Raw genomic sequence first — 9,196 nt, forward strand, 5'->3', positions numbered from 1 at the left:
ATTTATTCCTGTAGTCGCCGGTCAATGGCGTCATATACACTTTGCACATTTTGTATTGTTGTCAGCCAAAAACTGATAAACTGACTTTTATCCACTTTCAGGGCACATTCTTACAATACACTTTTAAGAGATTTTAGTCATCAGATGTCTGATTCTTAAGTTATCAGAGAAACAAGCTGAGCTACCGTTAGCAGCAGCTCGGCTGGCAGGGAGAAGCTAACTGCAATGACAGCTATGGTGGTGAAGACAACAACTCCCATGATCGCTACTCATGACACCATGAAACGTCACGTTATTAAAATTCATCGTGAGGGAAACACGGATGTGTCGGAAATGTAACGGCAATCTATCCAACAGTTGTCGAGACATTTCACCAAAAGACAAAAATGTCCACCCAAAGTCTATAGAATTCATCTTGTGGGGGCTGTCTGGACCTAATTTCACTGCAATCCATTCAAAAGTTGTGGCGATGATGATGATGACCTGGACCAACGTGGTGAACCAACCGCCCATCATCCCTCGAGCCATGCCGCTAGGGTGGCTAAAAGGCCACTCAGGGAAGTAGTGCAACATCTTACTTAAATATAAACACATAGTCTGAGCCACAGAGAAAGGTTTGTACCAAGCTCAGTTTGAAAGTGTAACAATAGCAATCAAAAGAATAATGTTTGACTGCAGTTTCAGTGTACATCCCTACAGTAAATAGCTACAGGATCTCTTGGGTACACTTCAAATCCTGAAAAACAAAGTGAGGTATGTTTGCACTCTGCTGACTACACTGGTACACTAGAAGGGTTCTTTTAACTCCCTTGGAATACAAAGGAGCACTCTGCAGGACTTTTGTTTATGACTTAAGGACTTGATGAATTCCTTCTTCTGCCAGCAGTCGAGAACAGATGTGCTGGGAGGTGGGGTGGGGGTTTTACGAACACTTCCGCAATACAGATCAGACCAGCTCAGCAAATACAGAATGTGATTAAAAGGTTTTTTTGTTTTATACATACAGGTGATATTCAGAGTTTACATAATAACTGCAATAATAAGGGTAAAATGTCTCTTTAATGGTCCTTGTAAGGATATTTATTGCGCATGTTCTTTATACATATCCTGTAGGTGTAAAGAAACATAAATAGATAATGAAGATATTTGCATAAACAACAGTCTCTTGATAACAATGAATCAAATACACATTCTTTAATGGCTCCATCCATTTAGTAAATAAACAACATATGAATCATTCAGAAGAATCACCTCAGTTGACTTTTATTCGCCCACAAGCTCTGAACTACTTCTAATTACTCAGTAGAAGTCTGGAAACCGTATTCATTAACACACAACACTGGTAGTTAGTAAAACACACTGCGTTAATGATTTCTCTGCTTCAGGAGTTCTGTTTTTAAATGTTATGTCGTACATCATTTTCTTCTATGTGTCACTCGACCAGTGCACCATTTTAACTCAAGCATCATGCGTGTTGTGTACTCAGGCATTGCATTACATTCACACGCCATATGATCTGGATTTTCCCTGTTACAGTACAAGTCACTGGGGATTGGACATGTGGGTGCTAACAGATCTAATGTTTTACAGTATGTATTATGGCAACCAGCTGACCTGAGCTGACCCACAGGGAGTGTTATTTGTTGATGAAGACAGCAAACTGAGCTTTTAACAGCCTCAGGGCTAAGCTGTTTTCCAGCCATGTATGAAAAGTGACATCGGCTGAGTCCCCTTAGGCACTAGGACTAAATGTCCATAGCTGTGTTGTTACCAACGCAGGACCGGTTTAACTAGCGCGCTGGATCAGAAAGTGGGTTAGCAGTGAACTGGAGGCCAATGTGAGCAGTTCAGTGTGGATTAATACTGCCATCTTGTGGTTGAAGAGCAGATGTGAACAGTACTGACAATATTAGTGTGAGTGTTTTTGTTTTTGTTTCAATCCACTGATTTTATAGGCTACACGAAGTTCAGTTTACTCTTTATAATCAGTCGTGTGGAATGAGAAAATAACCCTAATGATGTCATAGTGAGGTCACCAGGATTATCAGCCTACTACAAAAGTTTAAGCAGAAAGCAAACGTTGCAAAGCGGAGGGATGGAGTTTGAAAGACATGGGGAGGAAGGTTTTAATGAAAGATGCTCCTGTGTTGCATTATGGGAAACTTATGAAGCAGTGTTTTTGGAGTCTGACTAAAAGTCAGGATATCTGGGCCTGACCAACAAAACTAATATAAAGCATCTTAAGAAATATTACACAATCCACATAATAATCTCTGTTAGTAAAACCCTCTCCAGGCTGTCTACTGACATCAAAGTATCTTTAAAGTGTGAGCTGTTAATGTTGGGGAAATACTCATTCAGCGTTTCCAAATTTAATCAGTGGAAAAGTTTCACATATATTCTGCAAAACAAGAACCAAAACAAATCACATCACAGGTGATGAAGCTCCTGTATAGACGTTCCATTTCCTCAGATGTGACAGAGTTGCATCAGGAAACAGTTTGACCTCAGATGGATCTGTTACTGGTTCATCATTAAACGTGTTAAAGCAATAGAGCTAGTTATGGAAGACTGAGAAATACACACAGATGGACAGGTAAGGAGGGTGGACGGGGGTCACGTGGCAGGTATTTTATATATATATATATCAGATAGGCTGTAGCATGTATGTAGTAACATAAACTACATTTGTAATAATTATTACAAAATGATCTTTTGGGAAAAAAGCTCAAAATCAAGTGTATTTATATGTTTGAGACTTGTAATACATAAGTTATAATTAGGCTAATCAATATATATATATATATATATATATACATATATGCATACATTTATATGTACATTCCTTTTTTTTACTCCTTTGCTAATGAATGAAATATTTATGATAAAGACCCCCTTTCGCCTTGTCAAGCCTAAATAACACCAATAACTTTGTCTTTAAAACAATGAAACCGTAAATATGAGGGTGTGCACCTCTGACAGTATATATAAAATAATAATGTAATATATGTGCACGTTGACAGAGAGAGAAAGAGTGAGATGGAAATCGGAATGGTAGACAAAACATCTTATTTAGCCGCTAAAAGTGCAATATAACATAAAACATCCTATCGGAAAAGTTGTTTTAGAGTACTTATTTTGATTACTGCTCACAGTTTGTTGTGTCACTAATTATGTACAGCATCTTTGAATCGGACAAAACAAGTTCCAGCCTTAAATCGTTCCCTTGCGCATGCGTATTAAAGCCGCCGGTTTGCAGACGTCCAATGATTGCTTCAGTGTGAGAGGTTTGTGACCTGTGTTCAGAAGGATTTCTCTCTTGACACTTAAATCGTCTTTGATATCCAGTCAGCCATGATAGCGTCAGAATGAACGTTTTATCGTCAGTAGGTTTTAGTATTGTATTTTATTGCATTTAAACCACAGTTTAAGTGTGTATTAAGTGTATGCGTTGCTATAGATACTAGACCAACACTTGCTGTCAGTAGCAGATATGAATTGTTTAAGCGTAACTCCTCCCGCGTGGCGTGACGTACATATCCCAGCATGCTCTGCGGCCCGGGATACGTGTTAAACTTGGACAAATTCAGGCTTATAAAGAGCAATAAACACGCTGTATTGCCATGGATATTATCTCAGCATGGTCAAACCGTCTACTTTGGGTTGTTGGCAGTAACGTTAATGTGTGTGACACCGTGACTGAGACCGTGATACCGGAGCGGAGCTTTAAATACCGGGAGGCTGCCACTGCTCTCTCGGTTGGTCCGATGGCGGTGAGATTTCAATTGATTGCTACAGTGAGTTACAGAACCTCTACGTTTCTTCTCTCCCCTCCCTCACCGCCGACCTTGACCAGCCTTTTGACCATTTCACCTTCATAGTTTCAATGTTTTTAAAAAGTAATTCATTGAAATATGGATTTTACAGTTAATTTGCTGAAGCCCCTTTAAAGGGAAAAAGACAGGCTTTAACAGGGCAGGAGGCCATGGATAAACGGTGTAAATGATACCGTACAATACACAGTTTGAGTTGTTGGAAGCCCATACAGTCACACAACAACAAACTACATGTGTGCAAGCAGCAATGTAATTCAACTTTATTATATACACTGTATAGATTTAAAATCTAGATTTCTATCATTTTATTTTTTGTTATATTTTTATTTTGTTTGTATTTTATTATATTTGACTATACTGGCAATAACCCTACTGTAAATATAATACGTTTTCTTAAATGCCTTTAAATCAAGAACTTATGCACTTATGAGGGGAACAGAAATACACGAGACTGGCTGCAGACGTCAATGGAGCTCAGATACTCAGAGTGGCATTGGGCCTATTAAAGGGGGTAAACTAACGACAATACAACCAGGCCACAGTGCCCCCGCTGGTGCCGTTTGCTGCATTTAAACTCCCTGGTCCCTGCCTAGTACTTACTTGTAATTATTTGACGTGCCTCCCTGTTTTGAGACCCCCCTCCCCTCTCATAAAAAACAAACAGTCCCTAACTACTATTTGACAGTGTAACTAACACTGATGTACTGCAGGTGCTGGCCAAATGATACAACTCAGACTGGACCAGAGTGGGTTTCCACATTGAAACAGTTGAACTGTGTCTGTGCTGTTCAAATTTAGCTGGTCAATTAAAAATGACATTAATTAGCCATTTTGTTACTTAACGTATAAACAATATAACATATATATATATATAATCACAAACTCATTCGTCTTCTAGCTTCCTTTTTACAGCAGGTGAACACCGTAACCTAACTTTACATTATTTTCAGGGCTGTCACCTAAAAGTGTCAACATATTTATACAGACAGCAAAATGTGACAGCTATTTTTGATGCCATGAAACATTTTTGATTGTGATTCTTATGCACCAGTGTACTGAGGCAAATTCCTCGTATGTGAAAAAAAAAAAACGAACCCACATCATGAGGAAGGTTATGAGGTTTATTAGAAATACCAACCAGACTGGAATCATACAAAAGCAGCAACTGAATGCTTGTCTGTTTAACTGTTTAACACTCCAGATCTACGTCTTTTAGGTTACCCCCCCCACACACACACACACATTCCCATCAAGCCCCTTACTTTCCCAAAACATTATCCACTCAAAACTCCAGAACCTGAATTTTTATTTCTGAGCCAATAAACAAATGTATACAGACAAACAATAAAGCTAAATCTATGTGTGTAGGTGTGTATTGTGTGCGTCTGTCTTCTTTCACAACAGTCCCAGTTTGTATTCCACCATCATGTGTGGCTCGCCCATCATTTCACACTGGGCTGGATCTGCAAGAGAGACACAAACACGGTGTGCTGTTCAGATATCACATTCACACAGCTGTGTTAATGATTGCGTGAAGGCGAAGGGGGCGAGGTTCTCACCGTTGAGGACGTCCTCGAAGCTGATGGCCTCGTCGCTGCCACGCAGCGTATCCAGAGCCAGGTTTGAACTCTGTAAGAACGGCAGGCGCTGGATCTGGAAGGAGGAGGGACAGACAACCAGAGTTATGAAGGAGAAGAATTACTTTAAAAAAAAGTGACCAGTAAAGCAAGCTGAAAGGGAGAGGGGTGAACGGAAAGTGGTTGCTAGGGATTGGGGTTGAGAGAGACATGCAGTTACCTGTCTAGCTGCCCTGTACTCCATCTGCAGTTTGAGTGGAGCATGAAGACCCTGGATGTTTCTGAGTGTGGAGAAATTCATCTTGTCCTTGTTCAGCTGGAACTGCACACCACAGAAACGCACAAAAACATTCAGTACCACAGGGACAAAAGTGTCACTGATCTGCTTCAGACAAATAAAACAGGGCTGTCTGTTGTCAGTCAGGAGAACGTCGACTTTAACGCACAGGTAATTCTGTTTTATTGTTAAAGATGAAGATTTGAGACATTTGTTTTCCATCAAAGGAAAGTCAGGGACATCTTTAGATAAGCACACAGTCCTGAGAAGACGTCTAATCTATGTAAGCTTTGTGGGAGCTTTAACTAGTGGTACTTTATTCTCTTACAATTGCAATTACTCACATTCTTTTCTGACAGCTGCAGTGGGTGGCTTGGGAGGAGCTCATTCTTTACACTAGAAAAGCTGTGGAGCAAAAGAAAGTGACAATCAGCATAATGTACATGTAATTTGGGTTCAAGAGTTGGGACTCCTGAAAGTTACGACCAAACACACCAAGCTATTACAGCAACTCCTCCTGACAGAGAGTAAACATAAAATCACACCACTGAGCCATTACACATGAAAATTCAAACTCTCCATTGTATCCGCTCATTCTCCAATCAAATAAGTTTAACACTGCGCAGGTAGGAATTTGTAAAGTAACATGACAATGTATATTTACTGTACAGCTCATATAAAGCAGAGCCTGACGTTTGCACTAGAAAAATAAACTGATAAACCTCTCTGATTGATAAACTGAAAGGATAATGTTGTTTCTATATTACTTATATCTATGGGTTTTTTGACCTGCAATTATTTGTTACTTAACGGTCAACACATATATTAACACTGGACTGACACACTGGATTTCTAGATGTAATGGATAACCAGGTACACAAGTGAAGTGTTGGTATAATTTGATAAAAGAAGGTGAATAAAGACCGGAACATAAAGTGAACAGCAGATATTAAAATATAATTGAACGTAATTTGTGAACAAGCATCCGTGTGAATTCAGTGCAACTAAAACCTGGACTGTATTTTAACCAGAGACATAACATTAGGACAGTTCACAGTCATATACATTACACAGCAGTGGGTATCGGTCTCAGTGGCTCACCCGCTCCGCAGTGAGTCCTGCACTCCGTACGCTCCCTGCGGACACAAGCCTGCCACAGGTACACTGTCCTTCAGCTGAGAGCGGAGTCCTCGAGTGTCCTGAACAAACACAAATAACACGCATTCACCCTTTACGCGGGCTAATAGCTCCGCTCACAAACACTGAAATCACCTGGCCGACCCTTGTGGCTTAGCGCTAACTAGCATTAGCTCGAGTGACTAATCAAATTCACAACTGCCGGGTTTTAAAGGACACAGAGACAGGAGACAAAGCTGCGAGAGGTTAAACAAACATGCGTATGACTACAGACAGCAGCAGCGTGGTAATCTATATGGCAACGATGTGATAAACGATGATAAATAGCTTTACATCCATAACTTACCATTCTGCTTCTTCTACTTTCTCTTCGATACACTGGAATATCCGGTCGAGTTGAGTCGCGCTTTCATGACGACACATCCTGTTGTGAACGATTTATCATCAAAATACGTTGTAGTCTGGTTATAGCATAACATTTGTACCCTGAATACGTACTTTATGTGTTTTTAATCACGTGAATAATGTACATCGCAACTTTTTGACATTTTAACACAAATACAACACCAACACTGGTCAGGGTCATGTTTAAAGAGTGCGCATGTCAGCTGTTCGTTATCAGGGGGTATAGCTCAGTGGTAGAGCATTTGACTGCAGATCAAGAGGTCCCCGGTTCAAATCCGGGTGCCCCCTCTTTACTTGCTAATGCTCTCTCTGGACTGGTCCTTTATTTCCTGTCATTCATCCATTCCACAGGCGCTGTCTCACTGATCACGCTTCCTCTTCTACTCCAGTGAGTTAACCCCTCTTGCATTCCCCTCACAGTATTCCCAGTTCATCTTCTTTAGCGTAACATCATCGAGTTCTTACGCTCCCACTTCACTCGAGGGGTACAGTCCTCGCCTTAAAGTTCATTCCCAGATTGGCCACCAGCACTCACACTTTATCATTACTAACTATCTTTGAACGCACCACAGCCTTTTTTCAAGACGATAATAACCCAGTCTTTTTTATTTTGAACACACCACATCGCACTCACATCCTAAAAGACCCAACAGTTCCAAGGAACCACACATCGCTGAAGTATTTCTCTTCCTTAGAGTATGTCTTAGTTCTCCTGTTCATACACTGTTAATATATTCAACTGCAACAACTGGAACAGTTGCTCATTCACTTCATATGGTTATTTCTAAATGTTATAGTTTATGGTAATCACTTTTGTTTATGTTTATTTTATTTTTTTTTTTTATTTATGGAAGGATATACTGTCCATGTTTAAATATATATATATACAATTTTAGATTGACTAAAATTCTTGTTGAAATATATGGTTTAATATACTTTATTAACAGGCATGTGGAGTGATGTTATTTATAAGTGGAGGGGAACAGTTTTGACAGTGAAATCTCTAATTGGCAAAAGCTGCTAGTATGGTACTGATGAATGGAACGTACTCCAAAACTTTGAAGGCTGATGTGACTGTGATGCAGTTTCTTCTTTTGGACAGTTCTTGCAGGTACTCAGCCCATGAACATGTGGAAGCAGCTCCTGTCAGTGTCAATCATGGTGGTGTGTAGGTATCCATCCACCAAAAAATTGAAGATATGAGAAGACGGGCATATCAGCCACACTGAGAGAAGTTCTTGTTTAGCAATATGAGTGAGTAGTCACAGACTGTTTGATGCTGAATCATTATTTAGTGCATTACCGTGCTCTGATGCGACGGCCGGGGGGTCTGGTTACCAGGTCTATATGTAAAAAGACACTTTTTTAAATCAAAGTCTTGGGTTTTTCTCAACTTGCAACTTGACAGTATCAGTAGATGCCACTTTATTTTGAAGCCACCCTTGGGAAAATTCAATTAAAATCGGAAAAAGTGTTTGTTTCATCACTATAATTCCACTTAAAAAATACATGATATGTCAGTACCCGTACGAAACCAGCTGTAGCTCTTAAATTTCTTGTATCCCTCAGAAACAGCCCTTGTTATATACGCACAGTCCTTTCTGCACACAAGACCCAGGTAGAAGCAAATGCATTTTCAACGATTTGCAACTTGTCAAAAAACAAAGAAATAATTTATTTTGAATTGATATAAGGTTGTGTTTCTGTTAAAGGACAATATGGTACGTTCTAAACCACAGAACTTCTAGTTTTCTTTATGTTTAAACACCAATAAAGTGCCTGCTCTACTGCACATGTTGCTCATATGACTATTTAAAAATGTTTCACCTGTGAAGATCTTTCCATCTTCTGTCAGAGAGCTGACCCCACTCTGAGTTGGCTGTAAGGGCAGTGAGGGAACTCTTTGGCCTTGTGGGACTCATGAATAAGAGATTTGATCCAGTCATCTGCATCACCAGTCCTTA

At 39.9% G+C, this 9,196-nt stretch overlaps 1 protein-coding gene and 1 non-coding gene across 2 annotated transcripts; one reads left to right on the top strand and one right to left on the bottom strand.

The window, feature by feature from the left end:
* Nucleotides 1–4,939: 4,939 nt before the first annotated feature.
* Nucleotides 4,940–7,287, bottom strand: pomp (proteasome maturation protein). The gene is made up of 6 exons (XM_035657587.1): nucleotides 7,174–7,287; nucleotides 6,792–6,889; nucleotides 6,035–6,095; nucleotides 5,634–5,735; nucleotides 5,396–5,489; nucleotides 4,940–5,299 (listed from the first exon to the last, which is right to left on the bottom strand). The coding sequence occupies exons 1-6, from the start codon at nucleotides 7,174–7,176 to the stop codon at nucleotides 5,232–5,234; spliced, it is 426 nt and encodes a 141-aa protein (XP_035513480.1). The 5' UTR covers nucleotides 7,177–7,287; the 3' UTR covers nucleotides 4,940–5,231.
* Nucleotides 7,288–7,448: 161 nt separating this feature from the next.
* Nucleotides 7,449–7,520, top strand: trnac-gca. Its single transcript has one exon. It is a non-coding gene; the product is annotated as a tRNA-Cys (tRNA).
* Nucleotides 7,521–9,196: the final 1,676 nt, after the last annotated feature.

Source organism: Morone saxatilis, unplaced genomic scaffold, assembly GCF_004916995.1.
Source record: "Morone saxatilis isolate NCDOM2014 unplaced genomic scaffold, NCSU_SB_2.0 Contig0, whole genome shotgun sequence".
Classification (NCBI taxonomy): Eukaryota; Metazoa; Chordata; class Actinopteri; family Moronidae; genus Morone; species Morone saxatilis.

Coding starts and splice junctions, on each gene's coding strand:
- pomp (XM_035657587.1), bottom strand. Junction 5,490..5,633: donor AGTACAGGGCAGCTAGACAG/GTAACTGCATGT, acceptor TCCTCCTTCCAG/ATCCAGCGCCTGCCGTTCTT. Junction 5,300..5,395: donor CTTCGAGGACGTCCTCAACG/GTGAGAACCTCG, acceptor TCTCTCTTGCAG/ATCCAGCCCAGTGTGAAATG.